This window comes from Passer montanus, unplaced genomic scaffold, assembly GCF_014805655.1.
Source record: "Passer montanus isolate IOZ18808 unplaced genomic scaffold, ASM1480565v1 scaffold43, whole genome shotgun sequence".
NCBI lineage: Eukaryota > Metazoa > Chordata > Aves > Passeriformes > Passeridae > Passer > Passer montanus.
The window spans coordinates 2362215-2380465 of record NW_024369151.1 but is presented as its reverse complement, the minus strand read 5'-3'; the positions used below and the strand labels follow the sequence as shown (position 1 = coordinate 2380465).

The 18251-nt window shown below is 52.2% G+C and overlaps 1 protein-coding gene across 4 annotated transcripts in view; it reads right to left on the bottom strand.

Moving 5' to 3' along the window:
* Positions 1 to 18251, bottom strand: part of LOC120507526 (collagen alpha-1(I) chain-like) — an 81724-nt gene that overhangs the window by 37488 nt on the left and 25985 nt on the right. For all 4 annotated transcript variants that reach the window (XM_039720329.1, XM_039720331.1, XM_039720332.1 and 1 more), the window contains exons 2-6: positions 10995 to 11142; positions 10256 to 10414; positions 9178 to 9373; positions 8403 to 8540; positions 6950 to 6991 (exon numbers count right to left, since the gene is read on the bottom strand). In XM_039720329.1, coding sequence (XP_039576263.1) covers positions 6950 to 6991; positions 8403 to 8540; positions 9178 to 9373; positions 10256 to 10414; positions 10995 to 11142 — 683 coding nt within the window. The remainder of the gene's footprint in view (positions 1 to 6949; positions 6992 to 8402; positions 8541 to 9177; positions 9374 to 10255; positions 10415 to 10994; positions 11143 to 18251) is intronic.

Below are 18251 nucleotides of genomic sequence, written 5' to 3'. Positions count from 1 at the left end.
CTGCCTGGTGGCTCCTGGTGGAGGAGCTGCTTGAGGAACCAGCTGAGAGAAGTCACTAGAGGGAGATGCAGCCCCACGCTTGCCTTGCAGGGCCGGGAGGGAGGACCTGGAGAGTCCTTCCCATCCTTCTTCCCACGTTCCATGGGCTGAGCCCTGCACCTGGCTCCCATTCTGTGCAAGAGGTTTTACAGGGACTGCTGTGAGCCAGAGAGAAGTTTGATAAGAGGATCCACGTTCACCCCTGAAAGAATTTCCTACCAAGGTCATTGACATAGGAACCAAGAAAGAAAGAAGGAGAAATAAGAGAAACCTGCAGCTGCCTGTTCCAATGAGCACTTTGTTTCTGTGACCAATGAGTGAAGTGTAAATTGATGAGTTTGTAAGAATGTATAAAAAGCATGCAGGCTGTAGTAAAAACAGTTTGGAGCCTTCTGAAAATAGAATGTTGCTTTGTATTGTCTCCTTCTCACCTACAACACCATTCTGCTCTGCTCCACTGGTTTGGGAGTACCAAGGGGGATGTGCAGGAGCAGCAAGCAGGAAAACAACAACTTCCCTGCCAGAAGGGGATCCTTCAGGTGAGAACCCAATGGGCCAAGCCCCATGTGGGGTGACCACGGGAGGCAGAGGAGCTCCAAAGGCAGCAGGAGCTGCTGAAGCTTTGACTCTGCTGCCATCACATTGGAGATTTCCAAGCTCTTCCCAACCCAAATGCAGAAGAAAAGGGAAATTTTCACTTTTAAATTTTCAACTTTTAGCTTTGAAGAGATTTTTTCATAAACACCTGAAGTGGGGAGCTGAAAAAAAAGAGTTGAAATAAAGATTTTTTTCTTTCAGAAATTACACCGTGAAACAGCGCAGTTTTGATGTTACATTTTTGGTGCTTTGGGGGGTTTCTGATTAAAAGCAGGTCTTGAGATACACCTTCAATGTGAAGAAAAAAAAATCAATGTATTTTGGCTTCCCAACTTGATCTGTATTTCTCCCTCCAACCAATTTTCCTAGTTTTGATCCAAAGCAGTAATTTCCTTAAAACACATTTTGCAATCCCCAGGACTGGAAAGTTTCAGCTACAGCAACTTGGCCCCTCATTCTGTACACCTTGAAGTGGGAAATGAATGGAAGACAGCAGCAGCTCTCTGCTCCATGGGGCTGGCAGATTAACCCAAGGGCAACAACAGCCCAGAAATTTAAAAACCAGCTCCTCAAAGGACAGTCACCTGTGGGTAGCAGCTGGCAGACGGTGTCAGGGAATGGTTTGGGTTGGAAAGGTTGTTAAATCCCATCTCACTCCACCCCTGCCAAGTGCAGGAACACCTTCCATGGGCCAGGTTGCTCAGATTTCCATGCAACTCAACCAGCAGGTGAGGAAAATTGTGGTGAGAATTCCCAAATCTAATTAGCCACGAGCTGAGAGGCGCTGCAGGAGCTGAAGTGCTCAGGCTCCCAAGAGGTGATGCTGGTGCAGAGCAGCCCCACAGGATGTGCCAGCCTGGGAATCCCAGTGGGAAGCCACATGCAGGCCTGGCAGCAGGCACTGGGAGCCCAGAATTCCCACAGAGTAAAGGGGGTTTTAATTCAACTTCAACACTTGACATGGGAAAGGTCCACTCTGGAAACTCCCATCTGGCAAGGCTCAGGGGACAAGGGGCTCCAAGGAAAAAATACTGAGGCACAAGGCTGAATTATATTGGTTTGTGTAAACACAACTAAAAGCCAAAATCAATAGAATCCATCCTTGCTCCTCCAAACTGGCCAAATTTAGAGGAGAACCAGCTGAGAGGGACAAATTGGGAACAGCTCTGAAGCTGTCCAAAAGCGTGAGAGTTGAGTGAGGCATGTGGGTCTGAACTCCCAGAAATTCCAGCTGGGAAGTGGGGAAGGAGCCCAGATTGAAAGCAGCCATTAAGGATGACAAAACAGAAGGGAAAAAAGAAGGAATTGGCACGTGCCAAGCAAGGCAGGGTCTGTAAGTTGCAGAAAATTGGATTAAAGACGGAAAATAAAGGCGGGATAAGTGTCTGTCCCAGCCACATGTGGGGTCCCCACTGTCACCTGCCAGGTGGCACTGACACAGCCACAGCAACCATGTGGGAAGAGCTGGAGAGCCCCAGTTCTGTCCACACTTAGAAAATCCAGATGACATAACCAAATGACAAGGAAATACTTCCCATTCCAGAGGGGGCAAGGAGCATAGGTTTCTCAGTCCCAGCCCCAGAATTCCACCCCAAAAGCATTAAAACTTCAGGCTTTCCCCAGGATGAGCACTGAATTCTGTTTGGCTCAGAGAGCTGGGGAAGCTCCAGGGGACTGACTGGGAAAAGGCTTTGTGTTGTGCCAATATGGAATTTAAAAAAAGAAAGGCAAAAAAAAGGCAAACGGGAAGCTTTGAGTAATTACAGACCTCTTCCCTCAAGCTGAGCCCAAGCAAAATAACAGAACAACTGATATGGGGCTCATTAATAAAGAAACCACAGATATGCAATTAATGCCATGGTTTTGGAAAGAGTTTCTAACTTGGGATCTTGCCTGAGGAGCCTAGGAGTGGTTTATTGACAAAGATAACAATGCTGCTGGACCTCTGGAGGGCTTTTCAGCTGGTGCCATGCTCCAAAAACTCCTAAATGGCAAAGGGGCTAAAGCCCAGCTTGGAGCATCCCTGTTTTCAGCAGCCCAGACAACCAGCATAACGTTCTGCCCTAATTTTCAGCTGGGTCAGGCTGGGTAAAACAGAGATCAAAGCTCAGGGTCTTCTCCCAGGAAACAGATTTTTTTTGTTAATAGAAGCCTCTTCCATCCAACAGCCAAAGGTACAACATGATACGCTCAAGCTCAAGATCAGAGATAGATAATTTTAAACTATTTTTCCCAGCATTTTCTAGCATCAAGCCCCTAGAAGAGGCTGGATTATAGAAAAAAAAGAAATCAAAAATCAAAGTTGGACTGATTTAAAGGAGGAATAAGTGCCAGGAAATGCCATGGGCTGTGGCCAGCAGCAGGTCAGGTCCCAGTTGTACCTGAGGAGCTGCAGCACCCACAGCAGGGCTCTGGAGGGGATAAACCCCTGCTGGAGCTCAGCACAGCCCCTCTGCTGTGCCCTCATTCCTGGGCAGGGGCTGCAGCCCTGGGACATGGCCCCATCCTCCTGCAGCTGCCCCAGGCAGGAGCCTTTTATTCCATGGAAACTGGAGCAGCTCAGCACAGGGATCCCCCACCCCACAGGGGCTGAAATGTTTGCTCACACCTGGGTGCTGGATTTGGGAAGAGACTACACTAAAATAATAATAAATACAAAAATCAATGTAAAAATATTTTTTAAATAAAATAAATAAGCTAAATTATTTTTAGTGCCAGATCCTAAAGGGGCTACAAGAAGTTTGGAGGGGGGGACTTTTTACAAGGGCATGGAGTGATAGGACAAGGAAGAACAGTTGAAACTGGAAGAGGTTGAGATGGGATATTGGGAATAAATTCTCCCCTCTGAAGGTAGGGAGGGGCTGGGGTGGAATTCCCAGAGCAACTGTGGCTGCTCTGGATCCCTGGAAGTGTCCCAGGCCGGGCTGGATGATGTTTGGAGCAGCCTGGGACAGTGGGAGGTGTCCCATGGGAACAGGATGTTTTTTTATTTATTGCTGCTCTGGATCCCTGGAAGTGTCCCAGGCCGGGCTGGATGATGTTTGGAGCAGCCTGGGACAGTGGGAGGTGTCCCATGGGAACAGGATGTTTTTTTATTTGGGGATTCCTGTGACCCCTCAGCAATGCCCCATTTCCCAGGGGGATGTTTGGGGCTCCCTGATGTCCTACCCAGACGCAAATTGAAGCAACCCAAAATCCTGAACCCCCCTGCAATCCCCCCATGCAGGGGCCGGGAGGGTTCCCTGCTCCCCCAGCACTGGTGCCAAACCTTTCCAAAGGAAAAGCAGGAGCAGCCCATCCCTCAGGGCCCTCAGCAGGGAAGGAAGGCTCTGCTGGCCTTTCCCAGGGAGGTGGCTGCCCAAGGACAGGGCCCTGGAGCTGGAGCAGGACACGAGACACTGGTGGGAAGAACAACAGCCTGGGAATCTTCTGGAAAGGCTGATGACAGCCAAGGCCTCGCTGCCACACTTCTGGCATGTGACAAGCCCTAAAAGTCAGTAAAGGCACAAAAGCTGCCCCCAGCTCATAAAAGGTTGGAGAACAGAGGTAATTCCCACCAGAGGCTCCTCACAGCACTTCCCAAAACAACATTTATTTTCATGCTTGGGCAGGATAAACTCAGCAAAGGTTTGGAATGGTGCAAAGGGCTTGGGTTGGGTGGGACAGCACTTGGGTTTGGGATTAAAAACCTCCAGGGTTCAGCTCAGTGGGTTCCTGTCATTCCATTTATCCCACAGTGGGGTGGTGGGACAATCAGTTACCCACAGATCTCATCCTAGAGGAGAAACTGGATTGTGAGTGTGGCCACAGCTCTCTTCACAGAGAGCAGCAGGCACAACTTCCCAAGGATTTTTCCGGGGAAGGCAGTGAGAACGTCAGAGAAGAAAACAATTCTTAGCTCTCCTTGTTGCTCCTGTTGTTTTGCATATGTGGAATGTGTAATGGAGATTGTTTACTGAGAGTGATTTGTTAATTGGACGTTGATGAAGGTTGTTTGGATTCCTTGGCCAGTTGGGTCAAAGCTGTGTCCTGGCTGCCTCAGACACTCACAGGTTTTTCTTTAGCATTCTTTAGTATGGTTATCTCTTTAGAATGTAATTTAGTATAGTATTGGTGTAATAGAGTATAGCTTAATAAAGCAATTGTTCAACCTGCTGCATCATGGAGTCAGGGCACGTTATTCCCTACATTGGAGTTGCCCAGCATTGATATCTGAGCTCTTCAGGGGCTGAGGTACCAGAGCTATCAGGAGCAACACCTCAAGATAAGGCCTGAGAGCAGGGAGACAGAGCTGGGCTCCAGCTGCCAGTCACATTCCCCCAGGGATATTTGGTGTTATCCCAGCTCATCCAAGGAACCAGCAGCCCCACAGTCCAGGGAAACTGTGGGGTGGAGGAGGGACAGTTCCTCCTTGAGGGCTTGTCTTTGTGCCACGACCCAACCAAGCGTTTCCATAGAGCTTTCACAGCATTTTTAAATCAAGAAGGTATTTCCCAACTAGTCTGGACTGCCCAGAGAATTAAACCTGTGAAGTTTTGCCTCTTTGGAAATCAGTGGGATTTCAGCTTTGACTGTTTGGTGAATGGCTTTAGGATCCCAGGTTAAGCTGCCTTGGAAAAGCCATTCAGTTCAGTCACCCTCCTGCTCACGTTTAGGACAGGCAGTCTGAGGGAAAACAAAATACAGCAGAAGTGGCTGAACACCATCCACATCCCAAAGATTGCTCAGAAATGGCAATTTATTCCTCAAAAAAAAACCTGCCAAAAGGAGTGGCTGCAATTCAGGTATCACTGCCAGTGACAAACTCATCTATTGCCCTCCCCCATCGTCCTCTGCCATCACCCTGAGCCTCCATAATTATTTAGCTCTAATTAACAATTAAGGAATCTACCAATGTACTAATTTACTTCTAAATGAACAAAGGAACTAGAAAGCAGAGCTGTGGCCTGTGCCTGCAGCAGAGCTGGGCTGCTCCTCATTACTCCCAAACTCCTTTTTTATTCCTAATAAATCTCAACGCCAAAGATTCCAAGGCGTCTCTGCTCCTTATTAAGTGCTTGAAAAATAAACTTGTCCCAAATCCAATATATTGTTCGTTTTCCCCTGAAGACCTATGAATTTCACCACTTTCCTTGTTATGGCAACATATTGCCAGGGTCTGGGAGAACCCACAGGTGGGAATCACACCCCAAAGAGAATCCAGCAGGATGACAGAGCCCACCTTCCAGAAGTGCCCAGGATTTTACCACCTCAGTTCATTACAAACACAGCCAGCAAACCTGGAGCACATCCCCCTGAGCTGCTGAGCCCAGAGCAGAGGGATGGACCCGGCTGCCAAAGGCCACTTGGCCAGTTCCAGTTTGGAATTATCCAGGTGCAGCCAGGCAGTGGAAGCCAGGTGAGAGAAGAGAGGCTGTCCCCAAAGAGTTAACAGGCACCAGGAGGGTGAGGGGAATGAAGAACTCCAACTGCTCAGTCACACACCCACAAATCTCAGCCTGCATTTGCTGTCGGGTTTTCCCCTCAGGATGTGTTTGCGTGGACTTGAACAACAAGGCTTGGCTGAAAACCCCAAATAAAGCAGGAACATAAGGCCAGCCTCAGTCAGAGCACTCCTCATGTCCCCAGCACATGCACAAGAGCTGCGGACACGCTCCAAGCCCCAGCTGGGGGACAGCAGCTCCAGCAAGGAGCTCAGCACCAGGAGCTCCAGTGGGACTGGGGGGCAGCCACCCCTCTCCCAGCACCAGATCCCAGGCAGCCACGCCAAGAAGGGCCCCAGAACCACAACGACCCCCTCCCACAGAGAGCTCCAGCCCTTCCCAGCTCCCCAGGGAGATCCTGGGGTGTCTCCCCAGGCAGGCAGCACATCCCACTGTGGGCAGGAGCAGTGGGCATCCTGCTTTGTCCCAAATCCTGCCCCACTGCTGACCTCACCTCCTTCCCTCCAGGCTAATCCAGCCTGGCTCAGCACCCAGGCAGATCCACAAATCCCCTGGGCAGGCAGGGGCCTGATCCACCTCATTCTCTGCCCCACCACCACCCCTCTGGCTCTGTGCAAACGCTCAGGGAGGTCACCTGAGCCCTCACCATGACCTCCACCAGCTCTGGGACACAGCAAGGAATGTTCAAACCATTAAAGAGAGAGCTTGCAGCAAAGAAAATAACACTAACAGCCAAGAAAATCATAATTAGTGGCATTGTCTGGATATTTCAGCTTTGCCTTATTGCTTATTAGAGCAACTCCTGTCCCCAGAGGACAGCCTGGGGGTGACAGCACAGGGACACAGGAGGGACAGTGCAGGAGCCATACCTGAGTAGATGAGTCCTGGATTTCATTGGCTTCCTTTGGCACCTGGAGAGTTGGAGAGAGAGAAGAGGAAAAACATCACTGCCCAAGGACCAGCACTGACTTCAGCACGTGTTTATTGTTGGCTCCAGGGCTGAGGAACTGCCTCTGCCGGCACAGGAAACATCCAGGGAATGCTGAGTGGGAGCCAATCCTTCCCAGCAACATCAGGGAATGGCTTCTGATCAAACCTCTCAAGAGTTTGGGTGGGTTTTTTGCAGTTTCTGTTGATTTGGAAGCTTCTCAGTCCTGAGGAGGACCAGCAAGGGATGGGAGCTGGGGGGGGTGTGGGGCAGAATGATCCCGTGGGGTCCCACCTGCAGACAATTCATTGATGCTTAAAGTGAAATTTTCTGCTTGGTGGGTGAGACCCCAGAGCCATTCATGGAAGAGCCCAGGCCTGCAGAGCTCAGGACAACAGAGGTTTCATTTTGGGACTACATGGGGCTGCACTGGCCACTCCTCTCTCCCCCAGAGCAGGAGGTGACCAGCTCTGTTACACTCAGCCTGCTGCACACTCCCAGCACAGCCAGCTCCTCCATCCCTCATCAGCAGGGCTTGCCCACAAACCCTCCTCTTCAAATCTCCAACACAAACCAAGGCAGCCCGTGCTGGGAGTGCAGCAGCCCCTGCAGGGCTGTCCCAGGTGCCACCACTCCCTGGTCCCTGCAGCTGTCCAGCTCCTCCCCAGCCCTCAGACATGGGTTACACACCATGGGAGGCTCGTGCCAAGCACTGACATCCAGCACTTGCCTCTCTCCAGCTTTTTCCAGGCTCCTATGAAGCACTTCCTATGAAGGCACCTGGCCTGAGATGTGAGGAATTTCCCTGGGCCAGCTCCAGCTGCTGAGGAAAGCCTGAGTGCTCCATGTTTTGGGGGATTTATGATGTGATCTGTGCTTTTTGACACAGATATGGTTGTTGAAAATTTGTTGAATGCCGCAACGAAAGCAAAGTCCCCCAAATTTCCATTTTCCAGCAATGCTGGCAGAACTGAGGGACAGCTTCAGGAAGGATGATGTACCAAAGGGTGCAATGCTGCTGGGAGTGGGCAGGAATTCCAGAGTGGTGTCCAATTCCCAGGGACAGCTTTCACCTCCTCTCAGAAGCACAGCTCCAGCTGCAGCATTACTCAAAGCTTTCCTGTGCCACCCACAGGAACACATCCAGTCACAGCCACCCCCAGCCTTCCCTGGATCCCAAACCCTCCCTTTAACTCACTCTCCTTGGCACCAAACCCATCTGTGACTTGTAGGGATGGAAAAGAACCACCCCACCTCCTCATATCCCCTCCAGAACTGGGGACCCCAGCAATTCCAGACAACGCCCTGGGTTGGGCCTTTCCCTGGAATCGTGTGACACCGAGGAAAAGCTTGGCCCAGCAGTCCCTAAATTTGTCAGCTGTCCCCAGCCACACCTCTGGCCAGGCTGTTGGGAGCTCCCACGGGGCCCTGTGGAGGCTGAAGGAGCCTGGGCAGGTGGAGTTGTAGCTGTGGCACTGCTCAGCAGCTGCTGCTGGGTCCCCCATCACAAAGGTCAGCTGTTGGAGAGCGCCCTGGAAGAGACAGAAACCAGAGTTTATGCTCCTGCTTCTTCCAGAGGAGAGGGAAAGGTCTGGAAGGGCCTGCAGGGGAGGTCATCTCCAGCTTCTCATAGCCAGGGATTTCTTTATGGGATGGTTTGGGCAGTGAACATTCCCTCTGCAGCTTCAGGAGCTGCATGCAGAATGTCCCAGGCTGCTCCAGCCTGGCCTTGGGCACTGCCAGGGATCCAGGGGCAGCCACAGCTGCTCTGGGCACCCTGTGCCAGGGCCTCCCCTCCCTCCCAGGGAACAATTCCTTCCCAATATCCCGTCTAACCCAGCCCTTTGGAAGTTTGAAGCCATTGGACACACTTTCCCAACCACATCTTCCCATGCTGCCTGCACAGGGACTTCTCCCCATGGTCCAAGTCATGGCCAGCACCAGAGGATGAGTGGAAATCAAGCCCAGAGGTGACCTGACTGCTGCCCCCTGGGCTGCCCTGACCCAAACCCAAGCCCTCTGCACAATTCCAAGCCTTTCCTAAATTCATCCTGCCCAAGCATGAAAACAAATGTTGTTTTGGGAAGAGAAGGCGATGGAAATGGATTCCATCAGAGGGAACCTGCAGCCTCATTCCCGCAGGTGGAGCAGACCCTGCCCAGCTCTCACCTTAAAGGGGATCTCGAAGGACTCGATGAGGCCTCCGATGATGATCAGCCCCTCAGTGTTCACTCCCATCCCAAAATAGTTGGACCAGCTGACTCTGTCCACCAGCCGACAGTCCACGTGCAGTTCCAGCCTCTCCAGGGAGATGCTGAGAGCCACTCGGTGCCAGTGCCCGTCACCCAGGAAGGACACTGGGAACCTGAGCGGGGGGAGGAGACACAACAGGAAACTTCATCCCACACCTGATCCAGGAGCAGGCTGCAGCCCTTAGCAGCTCCCAGGGTCCCTCAGGTATCCATCCTCAGTGCAGACACGAGGAACAATCCGAGAATTGTTACAACACCATCACTTGTTTCCCATGGATTTGGGGATGTCTACAACCACTTGAGGCAGCTGAGAAATCAGTGGGGTTTGGGTCTTGATTTATCCCCAGGGATTTTGTTCTTTGCTTTGTTTCCCAGAGCTGCATCATTTTGGCAGAGTGGAGTTTGGCAGTGACAACCTGCACCAGGTCTGAGGGACATCACCTTCTATTGTATTTGCAGGGCGCCCCAAAGAAGGCAGGAATAATGAATCTCACTCCATGTTCTCAGAAGGCTAATTTATTATTTATTATTTATGATACTGTATTAGATTAAAGAATACTAAACTAAACTATACTAAAGAATACAGAAAGGATACTTACAGAATGCTATAAAGATAATAATGAAAACTGGTGACTCTCTCCCGAGTCCTGACACAGCCTGGCCCTGATTGGCCAAAGAGTGAAAACAACTCACAGCAGAACCCAATGAAACAATCACCTGTGGGTGAACAATCTCCAAACACATTCCAAAGGAGCAAAACAGAGGAGAAGCAAATGAGGTAAGAATTGCTGTGCTTTTTCTCTGAGGCTTCGCAGCTTCCCAGCAGAAAACTTCTGGGTGAAGGGATTTTTATAGAGAATGTGACAACCTTCCTTCAGCTGAGGTGAGCTCAGCACTGCCCAAAACCCACCAGAGAGGGAAGCCTGACCCTGGGCCTTGGGAGGAGAGAAAGAAGGAAGAAAAGGCAGGAAAACAGTGCCTGGGCTGGGACTTACTCGTAGTGTCTTCTCCTCGTGGTGACAAAGACCAGGGCGTAGGGGTTAATCCTGATCTGGAAGAGCACGTGGCTGCGGTGGCTGAGGATGGTCACCAGGCTGGTGTCCTCCTTCAGGGAGTACCTGAGCTTCAGCAGCACGCTCAGCTCATCTGCAAACCTGGTGGAAAGAGGGGACACGTGCCATTGTGCAGCTGCTGCTGTGTCATCATCAACTGAGCTCTTAGGAGAAAAAAAATTAAGTCACAGCACATATGAACGAGTGAGAAGGAAAAATAAAGGGTGAAAAGAACCAACAATTGTTCCAGTTGAGAGGTTCAAAGAGAAGCATCCAGGCCTAAATTAGCACTGCCCACACAACCTCAGCACAGGGTGATGGGACCATGCCAAGGTGTCCTTCCTGCACCCAGCCAAGAATGATCACAGAACCCCAGAATGATTTGGGTTGGAGGAAACCTTCAAGCTCATTTCATCCCACCCCTACCATGGCAGGGACACCTTCCACTGCCCAGGCTGCTTCAAGCCCCATCCAGCCTGGCCTTGGACACTTCTTGGGACAGGACAAACTGCTCCACAATGTAAGAAATGAAGGAAGCCCTGAGCTCAGAGCACAGTGGAGTGGCTGAGTCATCTCCATGTCACCATGGAATGGGCTCTCCAAGGAACTCCTCGAACCAACAGCCACATCTTAGATGATTTTGAGCCCCATTACCCCTTTCCCACCCCTGAAGGGAGGTTACCTGTCCCCAAAGGCCTCCCTGGTGGGGATGTTGAGGGTCGCGTACTGCCCGATCTCCAGGATCCTGCACTTGCTGTGGTCGTAGCCAAAGGAAACATTGCTGAGGTCTTGGGCATGGAGAGTGATTTTGTCCAGCAGGTTCACCTCATCTGCATTGGGGGAGAAGAGAGAGATGCTCAGTAGGCTCAGAAATCTCCACTACGGGGCTCTGCTCTTTATTCTCCAGCACGAGAAAAACAGAAAAATTGGACAACAGACAAAACCCGCAGGAAGAAGAGTGTCAATTTGGGAAAATTAAAACTCAGCACACAAATTCAGCAGAGTCAGACCACAAAAACCATTCAGACAACTTCACAAACAGCCAGATGAGATTTTTGAATCACAATATGAGTTTGGAGGCCATTGGCCCAAAGGTAGGAAGGGCCATTCCTTCCCCAGCTGTGGTGGCACCTTCACAGTCACAGAGTTGGGATGCTCAGGGCTGTAAAGCAGGGCCTGGGACACAAATGCCCCAAACCACAAGTCCTGGAGCAGCTGGGTACAGGAATCCTGCTCATCCTTTCCCAAACTTCCTTGTTGATGCTCTAAATAAAGAATTGGACCAAGGAGTGGGAAGAAGTTGCTGTGTCCCTCAGCATGTCTTGACCAGAGGATAGGGACACCTCTCTCTGCCCAAAGCGGGGTTCAGCCCAATCACAGGGTCAGGAATTCCAGTGGGAATTCCCAGGAAGGAAAGGATCCACTCTCAGAACGTTCTGTGAACTTTTGAGATGGTTTGAATGGGGGAGAACGCCTGCCCTGGGCTGTTTGGCATCACCATGAGAAGCTTTTCACTCCCTGGGTGAACACTTCCTCTTCCCAAGTTCACCTTTAACTGAAGAATCTTTGAGCTACAGGAATACCTGAGGAAAAATGTGTTTTAAACCTCAAGGTTTCTTCTTCCTCTCCATTAGTAAAAAAGACTTGCAGACCTCAGACATCTAAAACCAGATCCCTACAGTGTGGCAACAACCCTGCCACCAGCAAGGAGTGGGGACAAGGGGCAGGCTCAGCTCAGCACCCCTGGTCCAGCCCTGCAGGATCACTCCAGACCCCACAGTCTCTTTCCTGGGAGGGTCTGGACAATCCCACTCGAAGATTTGTCAGTGGGAATTGTGCCAGCACCATCTGCATGAGCATCTGCCATGGCTTGGGAAGCATCCAGCCCCTTCACTCCCTGGAATTCCCGCTGTGGATGAGGTGTGAGATTGATTTGAGGGCAGACGAACAGCCCCGGGCACGCTGCGACCTGCCAGGAGACATCCACAGCCAGAGAGGCAAAATAACAAATCAATCAAGCAGAAAGCAACTTTGATCTGCTCCAGACACTCGTGTGTCACTCCTGACACCACCTCCTTGGAAGATTCTGCAAGGGAAAGAGCCCTGTGATGGGAAAGAGGGGAAGGAATGGAGGAGATGAGGCTGTTGTGACTTCACCTGGGATTTCCCCAGCTCCCCCACATGGGCACAGCATCCACTGCTTTCCAGACAACTTAAAGCTCTGCAAAATGAAGGTGCAGCAGCTTTTGGCAGCAAGAACAGCAAAAAAACTGGGACCAAGCCAGAGGGTGCAGGGTTGAGCCCCTGGGAGCCCTGACCAGCCAAAAGCCCTAGAGGCAGAGCCAGCAGAGTTTATCAGCACAGGACGGGAATTAATCCAAGACCAAAGAGCTCACAGAGGGGAAAATATCAGGAATGTTTGTCCCTCTCAGTCCCAAGCAATTTTGGGAGTGGTTCCCTCACTGCTGGCATCAATGGATGTGCCAGGAGCTGCACAGTAACATCTGCAGGGGCTGCAGCCCCCACCTGGGTCCGGGAGATCACAGGCACTGAGAGCTCACTGGATCCTGCCAGGGATGAGATTCCCACATCTGCTGAGCTGGAACAGAGGCCTTGTGAAGGCTGCCCTAGAAGAGAGACTGGACAGAGCTAAAGAATAAAGCAGGGATTTATTAAAAGGATTTCCTCCATGGATCCACCTTGGGCAGCACAAGAGCCCAGCCAGGGCTGCACCCAAGATGAACCAAAATGGTCCCAAAATGCACGAGCGCTCCCGGGGTCTCTCCCTGGGATCAGCTCTGCTCCATGTGCACATTGCAGTTCATTGTCCAGTTCCAGCTTTAGCCCATGCAGTCCCATCCTGCTTGTTTTTCTCTCTTCAGCCCACGTTGTTTGTGCTCTTGGGCTGAGATTTGGATCATTTGTCCTTGGTCCCCAGCTAGAGCAGGAATTGTTTTGTCTCCCTGCTCTGTGCAGAGAGCTCACCATCCCCTGATGTGAAGCTCAGACCCACACACTAAAGCAGCACAGAATGGGAAAAATAGAAAAGCTAAAACCTGAGACATCAGAACAACCCTGGAATGAACACACAGGGAATATTCCCTGGGCAGGGCACCACTCCCTGCTTAGGCTCTGATGGCAGGGAACAGAAGGGGAGTGGTTTTAAACTAAAAGATCAATTTAGATTTGAGGTAAGAAGGTTTTTACAGTGAGGCTGGTTAAACACTGGCACAGGGTGCCCCAAGCAGCTGTGGCTGCCCCTGGATCCCTGGCAGCGCCCAAGGCCAGGCTGGACAGGGCTGGGAGCAGCCTGGGACAGTGGGAAGTGTCCCTGCCATGGCAGGGGCGGGGTGGGATGGTTTTTAAGGTCCCTTCCAACCCAAGCTGTAACAGGATTCCAAGAGTAGGTTCCTGCACTCTCTGCAGCTCCTTGCCCCACAGTTCTGGGGCAGGAGCTGCTGCACAATGAGGTTGTTCAGGATGCTGCATTCAGGGCTCAGCCAGCCCCAACACCAAAGCCTTTCCTGGCTGCTTCTCCCCAGGGTTAGCCAAGGGCACCTCTCCCTCCTGGCACAGCTGGGTTTGTGGTTACTACGAGAACACCACGGATTTGCTGGACTTTTCCAAGCAGGGTGATTTTCGCCCTTTGCCTTGAGCTCTGGGAGCAGACAGGCTGCTTCCCAACGTCCTAGGAAGGAATTCCCAGCTGCAGGGGCTGTCACCAGCCTGGAGAGCAGGGTCACACCTTACTGGGAGCACACTAATCCAGGCAGGGGATGTGAGGCTGCTGAGTGCAGCTGCTGCAGCAGCCAGAGGCAGGAACAGCCCAGGTTGCACCTCTGCTACAGGAATTCTCTGTTTCCTTTACAAAAATCCCACTTACTGTGGAGTTTTCAGCATACCCAGAGCCTAGTTGTTTCATCCCCACAGCCAGGCTTCCCTTCTCCTTCCAGAGCAGCTCTTCCTTCAGGGAGTAGCTCTGCTCACAAACACTCTTTCCACTCCTGCTGAGCATCCTGCACCCCCAGCAGCCTCCCAGCTCCATGCTGGACCCCCAAACAGAGCTCACAGCCCAGCTGTGCTCACCTTGGGCTCTCCTTGTCCTTCCCACTGCCCACAGAGCACATCCAGCACCCCAACCCACACCTCTGCTGTTCAGCCTCTGCCCAAACGCCTCCAGAACGGCTGTTCCTGCACTGGGATGGACATTCCTGGAGCTCAGCTGCCAAATCCAACCTGCTCCTAACAGCAGCTCAGGAATCTTCCCAGGCGTGCCAGTGTCAGACTGAGGGAGGGAGCAGCTGCTCCCAGGAGCTGCTGTCCAGGACAGGCAGGGCCGTGTTAACAGGCACAGATTCCAAGGGGAACAGCCCAGGCAGTGCCAGCCCCTGGGGAGATGCTCCACAGGCAATCAGGGATCAGGTGCAGATCCCTCCTGGAGCACAGTCACGAGAAAGGGAGGAACAGGCAGAAGCTGGTGTGGAAACCAGGCTGCAGTGAGGTGTGAAATCCATCCAAGGGCAGAGATGGGACACAGAGCAAAAGGACAAGGAGAGAAATTCCATCCAGGGAAGGTCCATGGCCCATCCAGGAGGCAAAAACCCCCACCAGAGCTCAGGCCAGGGCTGGGGGCACAGGGCTGAGCTTAAATGGGGCTGCCAGGAGGAGCTGGGGGTCCCAGGTGAGGCTGGTTGGGGTCATTAAAGCCATTGGTGCTCTCAGGAATCAGATGGATTTCAATAGTGACTCTCCACCATCCCATCCCATTCCCTGAGGGGCACCCCCAGCTGCAGACACAGAAAAGTGACCACCTATATTCTCCTTTGGCTTACTTCAATGTGTGGAACTTCCACTGAGCTTTACTTTCTCCCCAAAAGAGGGAAATGAAGGAAAATTGTATTAAACAGCCAAAAATTGGGGCCTTTGAGAGCTCCTAGCAGGGTCTGTCAGGCTGAGTCATTTCCCCTGGATGTGGCACTGGTTGGAACCTGAAATAACAGGGCTGGCCAAGCCCTGGGGACAGGCCCAGGGGACAGCCCTGGCTGGGGACTGGAGCCCATGACCTAATGGGCCTTTCCTCCCTCCAACTCCTGAGGGCCTGATGGAAATGTCCTGCCAGGACTCTGCTTAGGATCACTCCAAACTCCATCAGGGAGGCTGGGACATCACAGCTCCAGCATTGAACCAGGAAGGTTCCTGCATTAGGTGATGGAAAACCAGGGCTCCACGCTGGGCCTCACACAGTGACACCAGCGCCAGGCATCCAAACCAGCACAGCCCCCCGGCACACCAGTGCTGCTCCACCTCCCCTGACATCCCACAGCCAGGGGAGGATGTTGGAGGCTGTGCCTGACTTTCTCTGGAAAAAAAATGTCAACTTCCCACTTGTTTAGGACTCCCTGGTGGCTCTGCCTGTTGGCTGGACAGGCTCAAGGACACCTTGACTGTCACTGTTGAGTCATGAATGACACAGACTCCCAGGGCATCCAGAAGGCTAATTAGCATAATTATTTCATTTCCCATTTATTTCATCCTCTCCTCTTTTATAGCTTAGTTTGCTGCAGGTGGACCTGATTGGTCATTTGATCAATACATTTCACCTGGCTGGCTAATTAACAGGACTCCCATTTGTAAACAATCTTACGAGAATAGCAGGAAAACAGCTATTAGAGAAACATCATCTGCGGGCTGTTTTTAATAATTGGCTGTCATTGTTTATCTCCAGCTCCCTGAAGCTTCACAGGCCAGTTCTGGGAAAACAGAATCACTGGGTTGGGAGAGACCTTCAAGATCATCAAGTCCAATCCAGCCCCAACCCCTCAACTCAACCCTGGCACCCAGTGCCACATCCAGGCTTTGTTAAACACACCCAGGGATGGGGACTGCACCACCTCCCCGGGCAGCCATTCCAGAACTTTATCACTCTTTCCATGAAAAACTTTTTCCTAATATCCAACCTATATTTCCCTTGGTGCAGCTTATCTAGCTTTCCTCTCTCTCTCTGACCAGAGAGCTGCCACCACACTTGACATGGAGCTTTTTGCAGGCAGCTCTTCCTGCTTCTCCTTCCATCCCAGAATTTCTCGTGCCAGTGCCCACAGCAGCCTCCTGTGTCCCTGCCAGTGCCACATCCCTTCCCTGCTGCTCCCATTTCCCTCCCCATCCAAGCATCCCTTTCCAAGGGCACTCCAGAAGGCACCCGAGGTGAGCTTGGAGCTGCAGCACTCTCAGCTCCCAGGGCTGGTTATGCAACAGGATTTGAACCTCCTCCTCCTCCTCCCTGCTCCGGAGAGCAGGGATAATTTGGGTCTGACCCCGTGGCTGCAAGTCCAGAGGGGACAGAGCCAAGGCAGGAAGAAAAGGAACAAGGGCATTTCCCACGGAGGACACCGGGCCCATTATGGAAGAGTGAATGCAGCCACCCACCCACGGAGAGGACAGCGAATTCCAGGGCAGAGAAACCTTCTCGGAAGAAAGAGCTCGGCTGCAGGCATTGTCTGGACAGGAAAAGGGGAGCACAGGTTCTCCTGGAGCTCATTCCCCGGAGCTGCAGCTGTGCTGCCGCTCCTTTGTGCGCGCCCAGCACGGGGGGCTCTGCGGGGAGGGGGCTTCTGGGGACAAAGGCTGGCCAGGAGGAAGGGCTGCTGCACGGAGGCATGACCCCCAGTAAGGATAAGCTGGGGAAAGTAGGGCAAGTGGCAGGAAAGGAAGGGAGCTCTGGGAGCAGGGAAGAGTTTCAGAGCTGCTGAAGGCACAGGAGGGTGGAAGGGGCAGCTCAGCCTTCAGCTTCATCCTGCTCAGGGCAAATCCCAGCTCTCCAAGCCGTGAGCCAGCGTAAAAATCTCATCCCATTAAGTGAGGGGGAGAGGTCTGAGAGGTTGTTTGCTGCCCTAGGGGCCAGGGGAAAGGTTTGGGGCATGGAGCAAATGGATATGCCAGAAGCTGAGCAAGGAGACCCCGCTGAAGGAGGGAAGGGCTGGGGGCAAGGCCCACAAGGACCAGCTGCTCTGCAGGGTTTGGTGGCCTCACTGCAGTAAGGATAAGCTGGGGAAAGTAGGGCAAGTGGCAGGAAAGGAAGGGAGCTCTGGGAGCAGGGAAGAGTTTCAGAGCTGCTGAAGGCACAGGAGGGTGGAAGGGGCAGCTCAGCCTTCAGCTTCATCCTGCTCAGGGCAAATCCCAGCTCTCCAAGCCGTGAGCCAGCGTAAAAATCTCATCCCATTAAGTGAGGGGGAGAGGTCTGAGAGGTTGTTTGCTGCCCTAGGGGCCAGGGGAAAGGTTTGGGGCATGGAGCAAATGGATATGCCAGAAGCTGAGCAAGGAGACCCCTCTGAAGGAGGGAAGGGCTGGGGGTGAGGCCCACAAGGACCAGCAGGGTTTGGTGGCCTCACTTGATTTGGGCTTTTTTAATAGGAAACCAAAAAAGAAGCAATTTTCAACCTTTCCTAGGTGTGCTGAGGGATCACAGAATGATGACATAGTTGGGTTGGAAGGGACCTTTAAAGGTCACCTCATCCAACCCCCCAGACCTCTCAGAGCTCCTCACCCATCTCCTTCCTAACAACACCGAGAGTTAACCCCACCCAGAGCTCCTGGTCCCTGGGGAGGTGCTCTGGTGTCACCCCAGCCTTGCCCAGCCCTCACCCCCCAGGCCACACTCACACCTTGCTGCATCTTCCATCCCCTGCTCTCATTTCCCCTCCATCCTCCTTCCCCTGCTCCGTGCATTCACCTCCTGCCCTCCTGGAGCACTGACAGCTCCTGGGCTGAGCTCAAACCCTCGCTTATCTCAAGTCAAACACCATGGAAATGATGTTTTGTCCACATTCAGGGCTTAAAAGCTTTAGCTGGAGGGGCATTTTTACATGGTTTTCATTTAAATCCCCACACAACTGCTCCTCAACCTGTTCAAGTTGGCCTCACAGCAATTAAATTAATTACA